General features: G+C 34.3%; 2 protein-coding genes across 8 annotated transcripts in view; one reads left to right on the forward strand and one right to left on the reverse strand.

Moving 5' to 3' along the window:
• Positions 1 to 14,788, forward strand: part of LOC127877002 (uncharacterized) — a 34,551-nt gene extending 19,763 nt beyond the window's left edge. For 4 of the 6 annotated variants that reach the window (XM_052422570.1, XM_052422571.1, XM_052422572.1 and 1 more), the window contains 2 exons: positions 9,590 to 9,672; positions 11,893 to 14,788. In XM_052422570.1, coding sequence (XP_052278530.1) covers positions 9,590 to 9,672; positions 11,893 to 14,319 — 2,510 coding nt within the window. In that variant the 3' untranslated portion in view covers positions 14,320 to 14,788. Of the gene's footprint in view, positions 1 to 8,938; positions 9,246 to 9,308; positions 9,339 to 9,589; positions 9,673 to 11,892 lie in introns of those variants that run through there. The other 2 variants (XM_052422569.1, XM_052422573.1) reach the window with 2 other exon arrangements.
• LOC127877003 (39S ribosomal protein L28, mitochondrial-like) overlaps positions 1 to 24,639 on the reverse strand; it is an 82,130-nt gene that overhangs the window by 41,585 nt on the left and 15,906 nt on the right. The window contains exon 5 of one of the 2 annotated variants that reach the window (XM_052422574.1): positions 20,550 to 20,693. The exons of the other annotated variant lie outside the window; for it this stretch is intronic. Within the exon in view, the coding sequence (XP_052278534.1) occupies positions 20,550 to 20,693 (144 nt within the window). The remainder of the gene's footprint in view (positions 1 to 20,549; positions 20,694 to 24,639) is intronic. 2 annotated transcript variants of the gene reach the window in all.

The following is a 24,639-nucleotide window of genomic DNA, read 5'->3' on the forward strand; positions in this document are numbered from 1 at the left end:
TAATCATGTTAGGTTGTGTAAAAAGGCAGTTTGATCAAGCCAATCTGGAGAATGATAGGGAATAGTTTTAACGAAGATAAATTCACTGGAGTGGTGCAAGGTGAGTGGAGGGGGTTTGGGGGAAATATTATCAGGTAATTACATAAGGCCTATAACTCCTGCACTTCAGGGGTCTGTGAACTTTGTGCCTATCACAAGGGTCTCTCTGTTTGTTGTTGGGTCAGTTTTGAATGAAGCACAAGGGTATGTGTGATTATGGCTGCCAGTAATTCATTTAAATACTTGAATTTCTGTAAGAATGAATTGGCAATAATCTTGTAAGGCACAACACACAGGTAACTATTGATAAGGTTGCTTTGTGCATCAATGATTGTCACCTATCAGCTGTGGAAATTCTCAGTAATGGGGCAATGTTTTGCCTATGGGAAAATTCAATTTCTGAAACTCTTGCGCAATGCTGATTGTGGATAAATGCACATAGTTGTCTCAGTTTGCTTTGTCGAATAACTTGTGTCTACCAAATATGGTGCAAACTGGGAAAACAAGAGATTTTTGCAACACTTAATATGCGGGAAAGGTTGATTAACTGGTCACCTTCCACCCTATGTTTTGAATTAAGGGCAAGACAGAAAGAAAATTGTTTAAAGTTTAGAAACAGGAAGATTAATCCAATCGGAGATAAGTGTGCTGCAAGGGAAATGTTGCATATAGCGATCTCCTTTCAGGCACAGATTGTTTCAATGCATTCCTGATAGGGTCTAAATTGCATTTGATGAATTTTAATTGGGCATTCTGATTCAATTAGAAATGAATTAATTTTGGGCAGATTATGTCTAGAGCCCATGGGGAATACAGCTTGGCCCTTTGATAAATTAGTTTTCAATGAAGGCAAACTACGTTTTGTACTGTTGAACCCAATTTCCTCTTATACACAGTACTGTTTCAAATGAAAACAAGGCCAGATTTTTTTTCCGCTTTAAAACACAATTCTTATTATCATATAATATTAAAGAATTAACTGACAAATGCATTTAAACAGATTTTCAATAATGTTGCTTACGGCACCCAAACTTGAAATTAAAAGGAGTCAAAATCTAAACTTGTTTTACATGTTTGTAAACTATTTTATGAAATAAAACCATTTGATAATAAGAGCTCATAAGTTAAAAGCCTAAAAACAGTATGTTCAACATGATATTTAGATTATTTTTGAATGGGAACCAGTTCATTTGATATGTTATATAATTGTCATTAGTTTGCATAAAAATTCCCCCAAAACAATAGCCTCTTACAGATGTTTTCCAATACAAAAAGAAACATTTTCCCAAAAATATATTGCTAAAATATCACCTTTTTCAATTAACTGACTAATTATTGATTTTATTATACAGCAAGATAATTATGTAGTACTTAAATATACAAATTTAAAATTGCAGTTAAACATGCACTCGTACAAAATTTGGAATACTGTTATGTGAAAACATATCAATATTGTTTCATTTCCCCCAATTTCAGGGTTTATCATGCTATTTTCCCAATCTATAAGGCCCAGGCTGTAAAATATAAAGCAAAAATATCACTCCCGTGTCCATTGAAATCCATTGAAATCGATGTCATTTAGAAATGCCCACCTATTTGGACACTCACCCACAACTATAACTATTTGTCTTACATCACAGTTGTTACGATTGTTTACAGCTTCTCTGATTTCAAAATGATGTCACTGTGATTTGGTATCTCCATATTTGTACCTTGTAACAGCTGATGATAATAAGTGCTTGTGGTATCCTGACTAAATTTTTTGTCCCACTTTCAAAACCACAACAAATATTTACTCTAAACATTCATGAAGATTTCTGGATAGTACCTATGATGCAAAATCACAAAACTGTAAAATATTGTAACAGTTTTTATTCCCAATTTTATTGTTTTTTTGTTGAACTGATGTTTATTTATTTTACAATTGCATAGAGATGTTTGTCTGTTTGAGTCATGTATTTCCAAAAAAATCTACATAGCTTGAAATCAGATATAATTAAATCAACGTCTGCGCTATTATGGATTTACCCTACTTACATGTACATTCATGAATTTCAATTTTAATTAAAGTGTAAGCAAATGTAATACACATTTTCAAGTAATACAGAATAATGTGGTAACATTATCCATACAGACATAATTATCTCACACAATCTAAATGCAAATCTGAAAGAATGGTGTAGGCAAATATTTTATCAAAATGTGATCAATTATCTGATGAGGTAATCAGTCTCATAAAGCTGTGTGTTATGATCAATATAAAGCCTTATACAAGTTTCACAGCACCCCACATTGAAAATGTTAAAATACTAAATTGTAGAATTTCATTTTTTTGTATAAATCATTTTGTCAAGGTAATAATGCCTTGATTAAGTTTACACATTAAGGTGATAATGATGTTTGTCACTTAATTGGTTAATCCTAATTACCATACATTTCAGGACATTCAGAGAACAAAATTATGGTCCAATTAAGGTGCTAATTATTCTTGTAAGACAATACACAAGATGATGAACCATTGCTTATACTTTAAATACTTAACTAACAATTAGCTACTCAATTTTGTCAATATGAGGAAAACTCAATTTGAAGATAATGATTTATGTTGCAATTTAGACCCTCTGCATATTAAGTTATATAACATTCATATTGAAGAGAACAGAACATTAGCTTTGTTTGATATATGTTTTAATAAAAGTTTATTTCCCATTTTGTGTTATCACAGTGCTGAATTTGTATGTAATAATTGTAAGAGGATTGTACATTATTATGGCAAGTCAAAGTGAGGCATTTGTGTATTTGATGACCAAGTGTTATAGAAGAACTCTGAGGGCAGCAACCAAAGCGTTGCAATATTTAAACCAAAAGAAAGGTGAGACATAAAAACTAAAAATTAATTATGGATAAAGAACAAATTACATTTTCAAGATGAATTTCTTTTGTATGAAAACAATTAATTTAACACTTTAAATCTGACTTACTGTAGTCATAGGATAGTTTAAGATAGTCATAAACACAAGTCATAACTTAAATGCATTCCAATTATTTTGTTGGTTCTAAAACCTTAAAGTACTTAAAAATAAGAAACTTAATAGCATTGGACTGTTTGGTTGGAATTAAGAAGTAGTTTTAACAAATATAAACCCACATATTTATGACATGCTAAGGAAAGCTCTCAACTTTATATTTATGAGGAAAGTTGATATCTACAAGACATACCCAGAGCAGTTAAGTGATTATGTTTATTTACTTTCATCTTGTAAATCTGAAAGATTCTTTGCATTTCAACACGAACAATCAATTAACTTCACACCTGGACTGAGCAATAAAACAATTACTTTTAGAATAACTGTCCATAATGGAAATCCAAGTACCTTCTTTAAAACACAATCATATGAAACAATTAAAATAGATATTTAAAAGATTACCATGTGATTAGAGAAAAGATGAAAGGAAATTTGATGCTTGTCTACAAGATATCTAAAAAATAGACAATAAAATAAGTGAAAATATAACTTTGTAATCATGCTTATCCGTTGAACAGCCCCCAGCCCTTTGTTCAGACATAAAAAGGGAGTTTAAGATTCAAATTGAAGATCAATTGTTTCCTCTTTGTATCAAATTATGAAAAACCTCATTAATAGGTAAACAACTTCCTTGGGTGGACATGATGGACAATAAAGATAACCTTTATTACAACCCACTGAACACAATGATTTTATTTCTCAACTATTTGTATAGCTTGAAGACATTTTTTCGGCCTTCTTTAAACACCTAAGGAGATGATTTTAATGGAAACAAACACAGATACTGATCATGTTGATGAAATCAAAAATAAAAAACATCTAATTCAACATTAAACTTTCTTGGTGTCAAATGTTTTTCATTGACAAAGTGTAATCACCATGGAAAGATAAGAATTCCAGATATATTTAGAATGTAATGTATTTTATACTTAACAAGATCACTGTTTTTCAAGTAATTTCCTTATGTACACTAATATTATTGTATTATATTTTAACATGGGACATTCTTTTCAAGGGTGGTTTTATAAATCATTGTGTGAAAACCTTAGTAGTATTAATATTGTGTGGTCTGCAACACATTTACTAATAGGAAACATCAGTTTCTAATTCTTCAAAAGCACACAGTACATTTCCCTGACACCAAGACTAATATGCCTATACATTTTCCATTGAGTGTTAAGTCCTCGATTGTTTCCCAATCAATTATTATTCAATTAAGAAGTTCATTAACACCTTGTTCATCCTATACAAATTGCAATCAGACTATACTGGTAATTTGGGCATTTCCTTCTCTATTTACTTCTGGTGTCCATATAGCACCTTTTTTATTTCCTGTATTAAAGCAATTTCACACACAAATTATCAACTTAAATTAATTTGCCTACTTTAATTAATTTCTGGTAAACATAAATAGCTCCTTTACTTGCTTAAGATCAGTATTCTTGTGCTAAGCACACTTGGTGGAATCATCTAGTTTAAAGATATATTTATTTACACATATTTTTATGTTTACTTAAAAAGCGCAATTTATATTATAATTCTTGCTGTATGGATATGAAGGTCTACACAAGTTCAGGAGTGAATGTTGACTTCTTAAAGTCACTGCTAATGGAGTATTATCAGAATTACTCTCAAGGTATTTCTTCATTTATTCTCACACATTTTCAAAACTGGACAATGGGAACCCAACTTTGTTTTCATTTCTTTCCAAATTACATGTGGGAATTGAAATTATTTGGATTTTAGAACTGACAGACACTGACCAGTATTTTGATTGTCTGATTTATTGCCACTGATGGGTGTTTGATTTGTGATGATAAGCACATCTCCTTGGTTTTATCAACCCGCAGTAGCCTTGATGTATTTTATCAGCCCAATCCACAAGTCCCCAGCCCCTGTCTCATGGCTTATAATGAGCATTCAAACACCATTAGCTGCCTGTGAGCAGCCTCTCTGTTACAACAATTAGGGGAACTAGGGCCCTACTCTGAGGGGCTAGTTGGGCTGTTGCTCAATGAGTCTGCCACAGTAATCACTAGGTGGTATTTAAGAGCATAATATCTTTTTAATGAAATTTCAAATGGTCTTTAATCAAATCAAGGCTCTTATTACTGTTTTCCAATTCAGGCAATTATTCTAGTGCGTATACCTGCCATTTCAGGGGGATTTAACAACGTTTGACCTCAGAGGCTCTTAAGGAATCTCATGTCTCTTTACATGACATGTTGCTAATCAAATATTTACATTTGTAAAGACTGATGTTCCCAATGTGTTAGTGTCCACTACAAGGATTTTAGTCAACAAGCTGTTGTTTTCTCTCAATATTTCAATGTCACGAATTGCAAAAATCAATTTTAGCCATGTTTAATTCAATATTTGAACAGTATTGTGTCCCTCTTCTTTTTGGCAGATGGCAGGACTTGAAACTTGAAATGACAGGGTGGAAAAAAGGTGTTAAATCTAAGCTTGTATAGTTCCCATCCATTTTCCAACTGGCGTTTGTCACAAGAACTCAATTTCTAGCCAAACTGTGACAACTTGCCTCCCATTGCCAGCTTAATGATTACCTTCAGTGCCCTTAATGATAATTAAGGTTGGATGTCCAACTAATTACTCAAAAAACTAATACTACCTTTCAGTGTGTCAATTGATGTTTTTGCTCACCAAATTTGTTCTATACCTTTAAAGAGTGGGGTACCTAGAATGTTCACTCATTTTTGTGTCTGGAAGGTTGTAAAATTGAAGTGAATTATGATTTTAATGAGAGGAAAGTTGCCACTCAAAGATACATATGCAGCTCAGGCCATCATTAGAGGTATTTCTGTTCAACGAGAACAATTTTATTTATTTGTACTGAAAATTGACTAGAGTTACACAAACTAAATTTTCAGTTTTATTTCTATTTAATGCATGGTCATTTTACACCCGTTTTTTTCTGAATGAACAGTTTTTATGGTTTTCACAAATGAAGCAGTGAGCAATTTGCTATTTTCTTTTCGATTTTGTTAAATATTTGAATTTGAAGAAAATGTTCCCAAGAGAATACTGGGCAAAATGATGGATATAAAATTGCAGATAAATAAATGGGAACAAAAGATAGCTCTAATTGGCAAGTCTCCATAGAAATCTCTCATAACTGATCATTTTCCAGATACCATGGACAGTAAAGTCCAACCAATCTTGGTTATAAGATTGTTTATTTTGAAATTTGATCTCTTTGAATCAATTTAACTGATTTTATAACATGTAGAAGTTCTATCTTCCAATGATTTTCATCGGTCCACATTTGGTGTACAATTTCGTAAAACTGCCGTCTTATCAAAAATGATGTTTTATTCAGAAAATTGAGACTCATTCAAATTACGATTAAAAGATCAAATACAGCAAAATTGATAAATCTGGAATCTGTGGGTGGCGTTCATCCCTTGTAGTGTTAAGTATGAATGATATGTTTAATTTATCATTCAACTGTGCACAAATTTAATGTAAAATTAACATTGGAAAATAAAGACTGTTTTCATTTCATAGATGTTAGACTATGTTTATGAATGCAAACATGAAATCTGTCTAAAATCCGTCTTTTGAACTTATGAAAGCTAAGTACAATGTCCCTCGCATTAAAACCAAGTAACAACCTTAAGCCAACAATATCGCAATAAAAAATTTATGTTTGTATGCATCATTGTTGACTGTTTCCCATATAAATTGTTGAATCATCTGCTAGAGTCAAGTAGACAAAGACACTGGTTAATTGAGCCTTTATTCTTCTAACAATGCTTCTCTAAACTGAACCTGAAAGAATCCAATTTTATCAGATTTTAAATTTATAAATTGAATACACATTTTAGATGAACATGTCGAAACATCTTTGGATCATTTTACTGCTATGCTAATGAATAGCAAGAATCTGGATAATATCTTTGGTAAGATATTTGTTTGATATATTTTGTAAATGTTTTTTTTTTGAAAAAATATACATTGTTATGCATCAAGACAGACATATGTTGCAAAAGTACAGGACGTGCTTATGGCACCTAGGTCAACATCTAAGCATATGGACACTAAATTGTGAACGCTTTACTTCATAGCCATATACCAGTTCCATTCAAATGGGCGTAAAAATAAAGAGTACATTTACGCCAAGTATCAAGTTGGTGTTTTTAACAGGCCCTTGAGGCTGTGTGTTTTAGGGATTTTTATCCATATGGTCCAGAGACTGCAAGGATGTGGGAATTAGCAGGGATTAGCTTTCTGTGATCATATACTTGGGTATTTGTAAGTCTCTGTTATTGCCTGAAGATGGACTCTAATGCTTAGGAAAACACGAAAGTTAGTTGGAATCACAACATCACACATTTGTTTTGTAACATTGACATATACTTGGGTTTTAGGAAGTAGGGTGTTTGCTTATTTGAAAGTCTGCTTTTCATAGGTGATAAGATCATTTCCTTAAACAGAAATGTACTGATTAGATTATTTTTTTAGATCTGTTTGATGTTTTTAACAAGCAGATGCAGTCATTAAAAGGTCATGTTTTTCAATTTGAATTTCAACCCTTATGAAATTCTAATCATGTCAAATACTAGGAACATGTCTGAATTATTCCCTTCTGGTAAAGTTTCATCGTCTAATTTGCATAAATTTCTTGAAATCTGTTAAAATTCTTGGTTTGATATTGTTCAATGTAACATTTTGACCTCCATGGCAAAGGTTAATGAAATCAACAAGTCTTGATCAGTGTTCCTTGCCTTTATTTTGCACACAATACTTGTGCCTCAATGAACAATACTTGGGGTTCGATTAAGATGGCAACAATGGCTGGAAAGGTGGGGTGACACTGCATTCAATAGAGGTGACATACCACTGTGAGTTATGCACCATCTGCTCATAACATTCTATACTGGGGATGCTGTGTAAATTGTGCATGATGTGCAAAAATATTACTTGCAATAACACCACACTTTGTCACAGTGAATTACAGTAAAATGCATGTGTTGAATTTTTGAATGGGTGTTATGTAACTAAGGTAAAAAATCTTGTAGAAAAGAATGACTTGTGGATTCCTCCATGGCACAGATGTTGCCATTTCCTCCCATAGTGTGTAAATCTAGGCACGATTTTGAATGTAATTGAATTTAATAATGATTTCTAACTTGATCATTTGTACATTTTGACAACTGATTTCAATGACGAACAAGCTATAAATCGAATGCATCTGCTCCAACACGGAAGCTATGATCATTAAACATTGGGGCATGGCGACAAATAGATTAAAACCCCAGAAATACCTATAAAACAATTTAAAAGCTAGTGATTTAGATTAATCTTTTAAACATTTTAACAAGGGTGAAAAGGCCATAGGTTTGCTATAATGACTAGAGCAGTGAAAATGATTGACTGCTAGTGCTCAAAATGAGAAGAGGGTGTCGCAATCTATAATTAACAACTGCTCTTTTCACTCTCACCAAACTGACCAAAAATTTAAAAACTTCCATTAATGGACTTGGCGTGTGGCTAGGTATATTATCCCTCATGGTCAGGCTAGGCAGCAAAAAGACCCCTAAAATTGAAAAGTACAAATGAAGAGACTATTAAAGAAGAAAATGTAGGGGTTTATCACCTTATCTCAACATTTATGTTAAGGATCAAAGAAGATAATCAATGTGGTATTATGTCAGGGAATAACATGTGAACATCGAGTTAATCAAGGTAACAAAACCCTGTCTGATGTCCTGCGGTTAAATTGGAGATTACCTGTACACTGCCTCCAGCCAATAAAGGGGAGGGGCTTGTTTAAAGTAGGTGGGTAAAATCAACCAATCAGCGAGGCTTTAGATGTACTAGTAGTGTTAGTGAATGGGGAGAGCAGGTTTTGATGGATGTGTGAAGTGTGGCCAGTGTTAAACCCATCATTCATACATCTGAGAGAAAAGTGTGTGCATGTAATTCACAGTGGCTCTGATAAAACCAAGAAAGATAGTGACAATAAGATATATTTTGTTCATACTATGACATAAACTATCATAAATACTTGTGACGGAGACACTTTGATTGTCATATGACTTTCATAGTGTTCATTTGAGGTTCAAGGTTTTAAGCTGGTGACTGTTTAATTGTTCTAAATGGTTAACTTACTGTACACTCAGACTAAGGATGGATTCATTATTGCTATTGATACAGGTACATATATATTAGTAATAATAGTGCTGATGATGTTGGCAATTGTGATTGTTGATTGCCTATAAAGAAAAATACTGGAGTAAATCATTACTGGTTATATATATATTATTTAAATGAAATTAGAATGAAATTACCACATCACAGCTAAAATAAAATGTTTCATCAAATATAATATTAAAATGTATTTTTTATATTATTTAAACCTCTTTAGCATTAGTGGCTCAAGTTCTATAACTTGTATCATTTTTTGTGTGTGAATATTTATACTATATAATTGGAAAACATTAAGTAACAAATAATTGTTAATAAATATGAGTAACATATAATGTTTTGTGTATTTTCAGATCGCATACAGTCTGCAATGGCGTCAGGCGAGGGTGACTCTATGGCCCCTGACGAGATGTACCTAATGCTGCAGGCTGATATGGTAGGCATCACATTATTGTACTTTATAGTTTTAATACCTATTTAATGATATGATGTAAATAATTATGTGCACTTAAGATTTTTAAATTTCATTTAAAAAATCCTAGTTGCCAGTAAAGGATTTTTTATTTTACTTTCTTTTATCTGGTCAGTATTGGTGATAAATTAAATAATAAATGAACTCGTGCTAAATGAATGTGAGAAAATATCAATCAGATAAATCTCAGACTAACAACATTCTTCAGGTATTTTTTTTATCAGAGATGCAAAGGTTATGATCTGGTCCTAAACAATGTTCCAGACCAATACAGATTAGGAGATGTGTGTAAATTAAAATTGTGTGATATTAATGCGTCATTAATTATGCATAACATTGCCTTGTTTGGTAACACAATCCATAATGGGCTAACAGCATGAAGCTGATATTGTGACTGATAACAGAGCTGATGTAAGATACAGGAGTGGGAACACTGTTATAGGGCCATTAAATCAATACCAGGGAGTTAATAAGCTATATTATTATGGAACATAAGAAGACCCTTATTTATTATGAGCTTCCGGATATGTGTATTTTTATAGGGGGGGGAGGGGGGGGGGGGTAAGTGCAGCCACTCTATGGGTCATTGGTGTCTAAATTAATTTTTGCTGACCCCTAAACTGAATGTCTACTTAATCACCAGCATGATTAGAGCACTTCAAACTAGGGTCTCGACCCTGCACAGTGAATTATCTCATTACTCCAATCCTTCTTGTCAGCTGCTCAGGGTTACCTGTCCCTCTAACTGAAGGCTTCCCATTTACAAATGGAGTATCAAATTATTATTCCACTGAATTCCATCAATTAGTCAGGGCAAGAGGTTTATTAGTTGGAGTACTCCAGGGTTACTTAACTGTGGACATTTTAAACAATGCTTCAATCATGACTCGTGATTATCATTTCAAGTTCAGCATTGAAAGCTGTCAGTCATTTTTCCGAATGATTAAAACGTTTAGCACACCTCTGTAATGTAAGCGACTTGCGGAGAGGTGGACTTGTGCTCCTTCCACTGTGATGTTCACAATTTAGATCTTGAAATTTTAATTCCCACTTAGCAGTCTTGTCACCATTTAAACCACTTAATTGAGGGAATTCAATGATCCTGAAAAACTATGATTCGCGTGTCCACTGTCCCAGAAATATTGAGAAAAATTAAACGTTAAATTTTGTGGTCGCAGTGTCTTTGTCAAGTAAAGTAACATGCTGGCCTTAAGGGTTCAGAGTGACCAGCAATAACTAAACGGTCAAATAGTTCTGTGGTCTTGAGTTTCTACAAGGTCAACTTCAATGAAATACAGTGCGACCTTGTTGCATGTAGAATGCATTTGAAATGGATTGAAATTTTTTGGGACTGCATTTTTATCTGATGCTGCATAAATTAGTGGGCCCCTTGAAAGCCCCGTTGAGGGATCCTGCTAGTTAGTGGTGACATTATGGGGATTTATTGGTGGCGACTGCTAATCACAGAGCTCCAATAATGTGGGAAAATTAAACTTAAGTGGGAGGTGGTAACGTTTTTGATTACAAATTGTGCAGTTTCATAAAACACAACATTTGAGTGTTTCATTTTAAAACCAGCGGGTCAAACTAATTTTTTGACGATTTATCACAGTATGGGGTGCAAGTTCACTGTCATTTCTACATTGACGCATTCACTAAGGAATTACAATTATTTGGTCATTTCCTAAAAAAAACCACATCTGGATTTAGCAAAATTTATTTTTTAAAATGAGAGTTCAATTTGACACAAGCGGAAACATGGATTATGCTCTGCAAATTTGCAACTAGGCCCTTCAAGGATTACTACTAAAATACATTGAGGGATTAGTTTTTCTGCGGCAGAGTTTTCATTCATGCAATGTGAATAATTTAACATCCCACTGGTGTAGTTTGATGAATGGGTTTAAACTACAAAATGTTTTCAATTAATATTTTATATTACATAACAAAAATCAGGGGCTGCAGAAAGGTTGTCTCGACAATAATCAGATATCAACATATTGTTAAGTCAACCTTAAGTCCTCTTATAAATAAAGTCACTGTGGCCCTAAACAGTCCTTTATTTGGTTTAAATATCCTCAAATCAGATCAACATAGATTAAAAGATATCTTAGCCCCAACTGGGGCATTTTCATTGGCAGTTTTTGCATTTTAAAAGCTAACAAATCACCATTTTTCTTTCAGTTGAGTATCAAGCAGCAAGAGCAAGTGTTACACTCAGAGATAGAGGACATTGCATCCAAGTTCCACGAGCTGCTGGAGTCCTGCGGGATTGACTCCGATACGGGGTCCGGTATCATGGCTCCCCCATCGACTCCCTCCTTCATGAAGACGAACGCTCACAGCTCACTCACACAGGTCACCAGACTGGAGACCCTGACATTCATGAGGCAGACACCCAGCAGGACCACGTATTCTACATACTCCGGTCTTTCTGACAGCAGCAGTGATGATGAGTCTCGCACTATGTTTCCAGAGTCTGAACAGATTTTGGAAGGACTTGTAAACAAAAGTGATGGACTTCCCCAGGATGTGTCCTCACCCTCTTCAAAGACTCTAGTTGTGGATAGAAACTCAAACTATTTGGACTCGCCTCACAGCGAAGCTAATGACAACCACACACCAGTCATTGAGGCTATCGCTAGTCTTGACAAGACCTCTTCATCAGACTCCAACACAACCACATCAAGTGGCAGCTCAAATCGTATGTCTTCCTCTTCGGATGGATACCCCAAATCAGATGAGTCCACTGACAATCAAATCGTGCCAGAGTGTTATGACCTTGATAAGGAGTTCATGTCACGACTCCAGTACTACTCAGACTTTACATTGGATCGCCAGAGAAAAATTAACAGTATGGTTGTGAACTGTGGTGGTGCGCTGAAAGACGCTGATAACTGTGAGGCAGCAGCTGATATTTTGACCCGTCACGTTGAGGGCAAAGAATCATCACCAGAGAAGCCGATGTTTGTCAAACCTTTGGTTCCACCACCCTCTACCACCAGCTCTGGCTCTGACTATCACTCCACACCTAGTTCACGTCGCCAGAACAGAGATCGAGCACAGAGACATAGATATTCTCGATCGAGCCGCAAGCCATCATCGAAGCCTCTTGCCTCCTCTACCATGCTTGACAGCAGCTTCTCATCATCAAGCAGTGGGCGTGGCAGTCACCGTGGTAACACTCCACTCATTCCGCAGGCTTCTTCCACCATGATTTACGAATCTGGTGGTTCCTCCAGTGGCAGCAATCGACGCAATAAGAGCAACGGGTCCAACCCTCGTGCTTGTTCTACGATGCTCAACGAGTCTTTCCTTTCCACAGGGTCTAGTGGATCTGGCAGTCGCCATAGGAGCACACCAATGGCCAACTCCACCATGATAAATGCTCTGCCTGCTATGGTTCTGTGTGGGGCAGAACCCACCATATCTGTGATCAGACCGGCCAGTGACAATAACGGGCACAGTGACAATGACTGTGAAAGTGTGTACACGTGGTCAATCCATGATGGTGACAGTGGTTCTGACAAAGACATTAGTCTAGAGGAATCATACATGAAGAAAGTCACTAACTCACACAAGAAGGCAAACAATAAGCCTCCTCTGCCACCATCTAAACGTGCTAGAAGTGGAAGTGTGAGTTCAAGAGGCAGCAATGGCGAGCCTCAGTGCAAGGATCACCAGCTGCATAAACTGCTCGGTGAGCCGTGTTCCAAGACCATTCTTGCCTCGTGTTCTGTGATAGAGCCCAGTGACACTTGCAGAGAGGAGGCCCTCTTTGTTGAAAGCATGTGCGGGGATATAACCGAATGCACTGTCCCTAAGTCCAACACTCTGCCTCGGTCAAGCACTCGAGTGAAGCTGCAGGACAAGTCAAGTGGCAGTTCCTCTCTGGAGGCACGCAGGGCCTCTCTCCCTGACCTGACCAGCGTGGGTGCCACCTACACAGATGACCACAGTGTACCGGAGTCGTTTAGCGATGACGACATGATCGCGCTCAGTGAGAGACCTGAATGCCAGGGAAAGTCGAGTTCCAGTAACGATAACCCTGGGGGCAACTCTCAGGGCAGTGCCAATGTAGACTCTATACTCACTGACAGTCCCAACAGTGTGTGCAGCAGTGGCATCAATGCCCCGTACAACTCCCCAGGGACAAACACTAGCAGCAGCTCACGGGTCAGTCTGTCAACAACCAGCGATGCCAGATCATCTGACTCAAACATAAACACCCGTGCCCCTCAAGTCAACTTGCGCCCACGCATATCTGCACCAGTGAACTCGCCCAAACTTCAGAATGTTGACACAGCAGAGGGCGCTCAGGGATCCACATTCAAAGTGCCGAAACAGAATCTACCTCTCCGAAACTTATTCCGTTTTCGCCGAAAGTCCAAAACGCCAGAGGTGAAAACATCCACTCCAAAACCAGTGATGAATGCTCAACCAGGCAGCAAGAGACAATTGTTCCCCTCTGCAGGGACTGCAAACCTTCAGAACGAGGTGAAAGTGATGGACAAGAAAGCTGTGATTCGTAAATTTAAGAAATTCAGCGACTCGTTCAGACAGCGTGATCGCTCTGGAAAACCACAGATTGAGACACTTGCCAATCTGTAGACGATTGTGAACAGCAAATTAGCTCAATAATCAGTATTAATGCTACAAATACTTGTGCAATTCCTGTGTTGAAGTGAAAATTTTACTATTGCGTTACAGTAGTGTTTTCATTTTAGTGCTGATGTTTGTTTTGTCTGTAATAATATGGTTAAGAATTATTGTGGGTCGTATCATTCCGTTACGATGTGACATTTTGCATGGAAATACATGATTGTTTGTGAAATCCATTTAAACTGTTCAAATATTTTCTCTCAGTTCATATTACAGTTATTTTACTTACCTCTGCCTGTAAAGTTATTTTGTAACTAATACAGTTTGTTGCTAATGTTGCCATTACTTGGTCAGACATTTATACTCAAATAGTGTAAATAATTATTAAACTGTATGTCATTGTTTCTCATGGATATTTATTTACAGTGCTGATAACTGTATTGTTAACGATGGATGAATAAATAGTATGAAATTAAAATGTATTAGTTTGTTTATCAATCTGAAGTAACTGATGCAAAACATTACTCATTGCATATAACATCAAAGCAAATTGTTGCAGTAGGCAAACACATTTATCACTGGAAATAGTTTGAGCTATTCATCACTATAAAATAGTACATGTATATATATCTTACAAGGAATAAAGATATTTCCAAGGCATGAGTAATTGCATACAAATTTATCACAAAGGAGATTATCTGCCATCAAACACAATTACAAACTTTCGTAATAATCCAAGTAACGGGGCAGAAAAGGTTAATTCGACAATTTGTGTAAAATTCAAGGGCCATTATTCATCTGATTTGGACTGTTTTGAGACTACAACACTGCATTTACTTATTTAATACCCACCAAACACAAAACAATTTCATTTATTTCATTTACTACTGCAGATTCAAAGAGATATCTGATTATGGTTCATGTGATAATGAAAACAAGCGGGCACTTGAAAGAAAACTTTGCAAAAGGGTGTAAAATGACCATTTAAATGAAGTTCTTGATGTTAACAAAGTTTAAACAAAAGAAAAATGTACCAAAAAATTTTTTTCTTCATGAATCCAATAAATTAAGAGCACTAGTAATGTAGTGTAACTGACCGGAAAATTCTGAAAATAATATTAATCATTCACACTCAAATCTGACTTTGAAGATTTCAGACATGTCCACTATGTGTCAACTTAGCTGCTAGTTTCATTGAAAAGAAATCCTAAATCGAAAAACACTTTGGTTTTGCCGAGTCAATCATTTACAGATTAAAACCTCCATGAATAAGCAAATAATTTGGCCAAAATCTCCCTATGACAGCGAACTGAAAAGGACGCCTTAATGTATAAGTATGAAAACATCAATTTCACAAAAGGAGGGATAAAGTATCATAGTTCTGTCCACTTGGGGGTCCTTAAGGATGATAGATGAGGATTATAGAGGACTCATAACCATAGAAATAGAGAATGGGTGTCCAGGTATTCTTGTCATATTTTGGGTAATAAGCATTCACAGCAGCTAAGCATTTTAAAGGCCACTGGGGCATACATAGTGACATTGTTAAAACCCCAATATAATTCAAATCGAAAAGATGATAGAGCAAATATTTTAGTACAAAAGGGAAACAGATTGCTCATTAAATATAGGGAAAATTCATATACATTAACTTTATTTGGAATGCATGGTTAGAATTTTGAAATCATGCTCATTGGCGCTGAATATTGTTACTTGCATGAATAAAATTTAACAAATGATTGAAATACCAACAAGCTGGTATATGGGATAACCAGGCCTTATGCATGTGCCTTAAGGATCTTCCTAGATTGGCTTGTGCAATCCGCCTAGACTGGTGTTTTCCTTAGAAAATTCTTCTTTTAATTAACAACAACAAAAAAAGTAGAAAGTGTTTTAGGCTCATAGCTGATTACCTTGCGCGGATTGCACTTGCTTATCCGTGAAATAAAATAAAGCACATGAATTGAGCACTATTTTCCCAGAGACTGGTTCAAAAGTCTTTACATACAAAGTTTATTTTCAACTAGACGTAAGCGTTCTTGAGTTATCATCCGGAAACCATCTGGTGGACGGACGGACCGACCGACATGTGCAAAACAATATACCCCCTCTTCTTCGAAGGGGGGCATAAATATGTAACTGAAAGTCTGTCGCACAACATTGAGTATTTCAAACTCCAAATGATAGAAGATGATTATGTTTACCATACCTACAAAATCTTTCAATACTTGCAGTCTTTTACACCTTTGTAAAAACCTCATTAAAAAACCTCATTTATTATGTCTCATTTTGTTGTTTCTCAATCATTCTTATTGCATATGGATACAATAATTCAAAATCACCAAGCCATCTTTAATACAAAATAATTATAGCAATTCACAATTGTTCAGAATCAACTGTTAAGAATAGTTGAATTTATCTCCCTTGATGTAAGCCAGGGTAAACAGCTTGATAAAGCAAATTTTGAATAGCATAAACACAATGTGATTCATTTCATAGTTGAAATATGAAATACAAAAAACATTAGATTTTGACGAAACAACATTGGTAATTAAATTTGTATTAGATTAGGATACAGTTTAGTTTGGTGTTTACTAGCTGAAGTTCTTCATGATGTGTAAGAACATTGTTCAGCTGGACAATTATAGTAAGTGACTTAACCCTTAGATACGTATTTTGACGCATTTGTAGTCCCTAAGAAAGATAAATTTAATTGAAGACCTTTCCTACTAGATTCAAGTTTTTAAGGCTTTTTCTCCAAACCTTAGATACTGATGAGCAGCAAACACCATAAAACCTGAACAGACTGCGCGTTACTCGCATGCTGTTCTGGTTTTATGCTGTTTGCACATAGCCATTTTCACTTTGCTTCTAAGTGGGAAAGGGTAGGAAGTAGGGATGGCAAAATTATTCGAATAATCGAATATTCGATTGAATGGTCAGCATTCGAATAATAAAAATTATATTCGCATATTCGCATTTTTTTCCAAATGTAATTTCACCAATATTTAATGACCTGCTTACTAAAAAGCAACCGAAATCACTTGGGAGTAACATGTTTGACGTGACGTTCTTCGTGTCAAACTGATAACGCGGCCCGTATCAGTGTTGATTGCGCAATGCATTATACACGCTCTAAGAAAGGCCCCGACTGTTGTTTGCCAATGGGGTGTTAATTAACGGTTTCAATTGACTGGCGAATAATAATTCAGTTTTGTGATCACAGTATGAACAGCCATTAAAATGTGTGAATTACTCAAATCGCGCAATGCAATATACTTACTATAAGAAAGGGCCCGAACTGTTTTTTGTCAATTAGGTACCAAATAAGGGCTTCAATTTACTTGCGAATAATAATTTAGTTTTTGTGATCACAGTTTGAACAGACATTTAAATATGTGTATTACTCAAAAGTAACAGATGATATAAATTAAACAATCATCAAGGAATCATAATTCAAATCTGAAAATACCACCAGCTCCATCTGCAGTATGGAATACTTTACACGGTCTGTGGATAAAAAGACCGCAACGTGTTATGTGTGTAAACTTAGTTTTACATATGCGCGGTCTGCTACAAATCTGCGGAATCATTAAAAAATAAATTTCTATGACACAATGTTTTTCATTCTATTTGTGCCCGATCACAGTATCGGTCATAGTATTAGTCGACAGCGATACAATTATTCGATAGCAACGTTAATAAACAGCCTCGTATTTAGCAAACGGATATACATGTAACTTACAAACCCAATGGAAATTAACACATAACAAGGTAAAATCAATCCAGCCATTTTATGCGAATATTCGAATATTCGATTGAATGAATTTGCGAACATTCGAATACCGATATTGGTATTCGATGCCATCCCTAGTAGGAAGGATATAAAGGAAGGGATAAGGCAGAGGCATTATAAATATTTTATTATATGTTTATAGTTTTAATGCAATATTCTTGTCTTTGATTTCTATTATCAACAAGAGATGTGTTTGTCAGAAACACAATGCCCCCTATTGCACCGCTTTGAAGCCATATATTTGACCTTTGACATTGAAGGGTGACCTTGAGCTTGACCTTTCACCACTCAAAATGTGCAGCTCCATGAGATACACATGCATGTCAAGTTGCTATCTTCAATAATGCAAAAGTTATTGCAAAACTTTAACCAAGGGACATGCGGGACAAGTCATGCACAATGAATGACAGACAGACAGGCCAAAAACAATAACAATATGCCCCCAATCTTTCGATCTGGGGGGGGGGGGGCATAAAAAGTTAAAAGCAGAAACAAATATTTAGTGATTGAAATACATTTAACTTGGCTTTTTTTCTCTAAAATAATTGAAATACTAATGAGCCTTTCTATTGGTAAATTAGCCTGTGTATGCATGTGCATAAAGTATCGCCTCAGATTAGCATTTGCAGTACGCTTAGAATGGATTTTATATATAGAAGGTGCTTCCTTTAAATGAAAAAATCCATAAAAGCAGAAAGTATCATCACTGGCTAGCCTGTGCGGACTGCAAAGGCTTATCTGGGATATCATGGTTTCCCCAGTAACCTGCTCAAATATATATATACAAAGTTTATTGTTAAATATGTAACTGTAAGTCTGTCACTACTAGCATTTGGAACTCCAAAATGATGGAAAATAGTTACTTTTACTTTACCCATAAGGTATTTTCTTTCTACACTTTCAGTCTTTTATGTCTTTTTAAAAAACTCATCCTTTTATGTTGTTTCTAAATCACCTAAATTTCAAATGAAAACAAATCACACTATCATGTTGTTGAAAAAATACTTTTTTGGGTAAAGGGAGGCAATTGAGATAATAGTTTTGACACCACTGCCAAGAGTAGTTATACTTAGGTCCCTTTATACAAGTTTTCTCAACCATTTTGATAAAGCAATTATGTGAATACATATAAACAATGTGTATCATTTCATAGTTGAGATGTAAAAAACATAAACAATGCATTGTGTTGAAGAATAGACACATATTTTTGTCATAAAAAATGTTTTCAATTAGCAGACAGTTCAGTTTGGTGTTAACTACCTGAAGTCCCTCATGTTGTATGAGAACATTGTTCAGCTTATAAAAAAATAGTTTGTGATTTAACTGGCATAACCAAGATCTTCTCGTGATGAAAAGCAGGAAAAATGAAAGCAAAAGTAACCAAATATTTGAATAACAATATTGCTAATATAAAAATATATAAGTCAAGTAGGATAGACAAATATTGTAAATTATTTTTTAAACATCAAACTTCTATGGAAAAGTCTCTCATCTTTTTGCCAGTATTAAAATCTTTTTCAACAGACGAATTTTAAACAATACAGAGAGAAACAGAGTTTTCTTATAACATGTATCACACAATTTCAATGAACCAAGGGAGGCAACTCAATTTACATTTTGGCTCAATCACAAGTAATCTGCTAAACTCAACATAAACTGTTGAAATAATAAAACCAATCCATTGGTATGTCTATTCAGTAAAATTCATAGTTTTTATTGTTTATATTGTAATAGAAAACAAACACTTCTAAATTTACCAAAAAAAATTTTTTAGTGGAATAATTACTGGTATGTGTATAATTACGGTTCAGTGGTAAACAACATCACACATCTGCATTATACAATAAATCACTTACAAATCCATTGACAAAGAATCTTAGATATACAGAACAGAGGAGCAAACCGTGTCCTTGCAACTGGATATTTGATTATACAAACACTACTCTTCTTAATGAGGGCCATGTTCGATAAAAAGGAAAAAACTAATTTGTATTTTCCTTCTTAAAATTAACAGTTCATACTTGAAACAAGCAATAAAACAAACTTTAGTTGATACTTAACGAAAATAAACCACTTTAAACAAAACTAACTTTAACTTAACTGACCAAAGCACTTTTTTCCCCAAGAAATTTAGTAAACAATTGAACCATGCTCTGTGAAAAGGAAGTTTAGTGCATGTATGCAAAGTGTCATCCCAGATTAGCCTGTGCAGTCAGCACAGGCTTATCTGGGACGACACTTTACGCTTTTATGATATTTTTCATTAAAAGAAAGTCTCTTCTAAGCAAATATCAATATAAGGTGTAAAGTGTCATTCCTGATTAGCCTGTGCGGACTGCACAGGCTAATGTGGGACAACACTTTACGCACATGCATTAAACCCCCACTGAAAACAGGCCATTTACAAGTAAAACACTCGTGGGAATGACCAGAATCCACTTACTGGGATCATGAACTTCTCGTATCTCTTCAGGATTTTCTGGCGCACAAGCGTCAGATTGGTCCGCTGAGATTCGGTGGCAAGAGTGATCAGCATTTTACGGCGCAGGTCCATGGCAAGCTTCGAGTTTAGATGTCGTTCATGAGTCTAAAGCAAGTGTTGAACATAAAGGAGATAATCACATATAATAATCTGTATTCATTTACTGGTATGTTGGTTTCTTTACTTGGATTGTTCTCTGATTTCTCTGAGAAAAATATAATAAATTATATAAATCCCTGAACTGATACTTAAAAAAAAAACATATTCAATGTACTCAAAAGTAGAAATTTGTGTGATAGAGAAATATCATTACTGGCAAGGGATACAATGTTCAAGCGTTAATGAAACAATACTAGACTCCTATTTCAGGTGATGAAATAAAATCAAACAAAAAACTACTCGATATCCTAATTATTGTATTCATATGCTGAGTTAAGGTTACCATAATTTGTGCACAATGTTTCATAATTACAACTTGTGAGTTGTTTCAAAGGCATTTTTTTTTAAATTAATTAACAGATTGCATAAGTGTCCCTATGATGTGACAAGAACAAGAGATGTGTTTGCCAGAAACACAATGCCCCCTACTACGCCGCTTTGAACTTGAAGCCATATATGTGACCTTTGCCCTTAAAGGATGACCTTGACCTTTCACCACTCAAAATGATCAGCTCCATGAGATACACATGCAAGCCAAATATCAAGTTTTTTTTTTTTTTTTTTTTTTTTTTTTTATTCAATATCATACATACAATGTAAACATGTATATGATCATACAACATAGTGATTGTACAAAGCAATAAAGTTCAGACATGTTATACAAGATATGCTAATATAATATATATTTTTTTAGAGAGAAAAGAAAAGAACAACAGAGGAATAGTTATGAAAAATGATAAATTGTGTAAAGGCGGAAGAAAGCATACTGGGCTTGTGTGTTTTGTTGTATATTCACAATGGTCTTGTCAGATTGAAAAAAAATAATAATAAAAAAAATAAACAAAACTATTTTAGAGAGATAAACTAGCATTAGAGTGAAATGTATATAAGTGGACAAAACATTATGAGAATTTAATCCGATTCCATTTTTGTTCAAAGATTTGTAATGTGTCATTTCTGAGGGCTATTTCTTTCTCAATCTGGATTTTTAGTTTAAGACTATGGACAAAACAATTAAAATTTGGTACTTGTTTTTTGTACTTCATGTTTAAGATAAAATATTTCATCAATATAACCATAAAATTCACAATATTATTACAGTCTATTGATTTCAATGAGTTAATTCCGAAACTTACATTTAAGAAAGATAGTTTAACGTTTAGTTGATGTTGTTCAAGAAAAGATATTAATTGATTCCAAATAGGCTGGATGTGTTTGCACTCCCAGAAAAGATGTTCTATAGTTTCAATGTTTTCACTGCAGAAGTCACACAGATTTGAGTTAGATAATTTGCATTTAAAGAGATATTTATTTGTAGCTATAATTCTATGGATGTATTTATATTGAAAATTTCTCAGTGTGCTTTCAATAGTTGCTTTATATGGCATGGTAAATATGTGTTTCCAATTAAGTTCATTTTCTCCAAAAAGGACTTGCCATTTATTTTGGATTTTGGAGTTTTCTGTAGGGTTTTTAATTTGTAGTGTGTAAAATATTTTATTTGTTTTGTTTTTTCTTCCAAGTATGTTTTCTACAAATGTTGTTTGAGTACATGGTGTATTATTTGTAATGATTTCAGATTTAATATGTATGGGTATGCTTTTGATTAGTGTGTAGTATTTCAGAAAATTATTTGAAGGTATTCCGTATATGTAGCATATATTATCAAAAGAGTAGAAATCCTTAATTCTGTAGTCATATAATTGGTCGACATATTTTATGCTTCGTTCAAACCAATCTTTATAGAAAAACGTCTTATTGTTTGAAGTTATGTCTTTATTGTTCCATAAAATAGTTTTACTGCTGTTTTGGGTTTCTAGATTTTGAGTGACATCACTCCATGCTGATAGAACATCAGACAGAAATATGTTTTCGTTTGCAATTTCATGTAGGATAGTATTGTTGATGTTACATTCAAAGAGTAAAGAGTCACCATATTTTTTTAGGATTTTCTGGTAGAATAGTTTCCATGTACTCGTATTGGTATTATCTAGGTATCTTTTAACCCAGCTGCATTTGATTGCATTCAAGAATAAGTCAATGTTCGTTAATTGGATACCTCCATTTTCTACAGATTGAATTAACTGAGTTCGTTTCATTTTGTCAGGCTTACCGTCCCATATGAAATTAAATATTGCTGATTTTATATCATTAATAACATCATTTGGTGGATTTGGGAGGACTGTTAATACATAAATTAGTTTAGGAAGTGCAAACGTTTTCAATACTGTGTTTTTTCCGATTAGTGTAAGTTTACGGTGATGCCATGATTTTAAGCAGTTTTTAAAATTCTGTAATTTAGGTAGTATGTTTTTAAGAACTGTATCCTTTTCATTATTTGTGAAAGTAATTCCTAACGTTGTGGCTTCATCGGATGTCCAATGAAATTTCATTTCTTTTTTATATTGAACATTACTTTGTTTTAATTTACCTACTCGTAGCACAGTACATTTACTTTTGTTTAGTTTAAGACCCGATGTCATTCCGTAAAGGGTTAGCGATTCTATTAGGTTATGGAAAGAATCGTAATTGTCGTTTAAAAAATAAGCTGCATCGTCAGCAAATAGGGACTGTTTGATTTCTTCGTCTGGTTCAGTGATATGCCTTTTATGTTTTTATTTGATTGGATGTGATGTGATAGATACTCGATGCAAATAATAAATAGCGATGATGAGAGTGGACATCCTTGTCGAACCCCTCGTTCGATGTTGAAACTTTTTGAAAAGAAGCCATTGTTTATGATTAAACTGTTAATATCAGTATAGAATAGTTTGACCCATTGAATGAGACTTTCACCAAAGTTCATATTTTCTAAGCAAGAGAACATAAATGAATGATCAAGCGAATCGAATGCCTTTTCCAAGTCTGCCAAGAATATTAGACCAGGATCATTTGAATTGTTGAAATAGTTGATGCATTCTTGGATAAGACGAACGTTTTCACCAATGTAACGTCCTTTTATGAAACCAGATTGAGATTTTGAAATGATTGATGGTAATATATTTTTTTATTCTGTTTGCTATACTTTTAGTTGCAATTTTATAATCATTGTTTAGTAAACTAATTGGGCGCCAGCTCGATAAAGATTCTAAGTTTTTTCCAGGTTTTGGAATGAGTGATATTATACCTTGTTTTTGAAGCGTAGTTAGGTTTTCATTATTATAAGAATAGTTTAGTGATTTAATTAAATGTGTTTTGATATCATTCCAAAATATTTTATAAAACTCAATGGTGATGCCATCAGATCCTGGACTTTTGTTATTTTGCATTTCTTTTAGTGCTAATCCACATTCATATTCATTTAGTAATCCGTCACACAATAGTTTTTCTTCTTGATTTAAAGCGTGATGTGTATTTTTAAAAAGAGTGTTATTTTCAACATTTTTTCGTTTATAGAGGGTTCCGAAAAATAAACGTTGTTCTTCTAGTATTTGAGTTCTGTTTGTTATATCTTTGCCATTGACTACTAATTTGTGTACAGTTTTTTGTTCGCTTCTACGTTTCTCAATGTTTGCGAAGTATTTTGTATTTTTTTCATTGTGTTCAACATGCTGTGCACGCGCTCTTAGTATTATTCCATTGAGATGTGAATGATAAATTTCATCTAATATTTGTTTTTTTAACGTTATTTCATTTTCAATGTCGGTGGTATCATTTGTGTTCGTTTGATGCAATTGTTTTTCAAGGGTTTAAATGGTTTTGATGGTTTCAGTTTCACGTTTGTGTGTTTCTTTTTGTTTAAATGATGTGTATCTAATTGTTGTGTTGCGTATATTTCCTTTAATTACTTCCCATAAGGTATTTGGGTTTGCATCTTTATTATTTTGAACTGTATTTAATATTTCCTGTTTTATTTGTGTTTGATATTGTGTATCTAATAAGATGCTGTTGT

This window comes from Dreissena polymorpha, chromosome 4 (genome assembly GCF_020536995.1).
Source record: "Dreissena polymorpha isolate Duluth1 chromosome 4, UMN_Dpol_1.0, whole genome shotgun sequence".
In the NCBI taxonomy this organism is placed as follows: Eukaryota; Metazoa; Mollusca; class Bivalvia; order Myida; family Dreissenidae; genus Dreissena; species Dreissena polymorpha.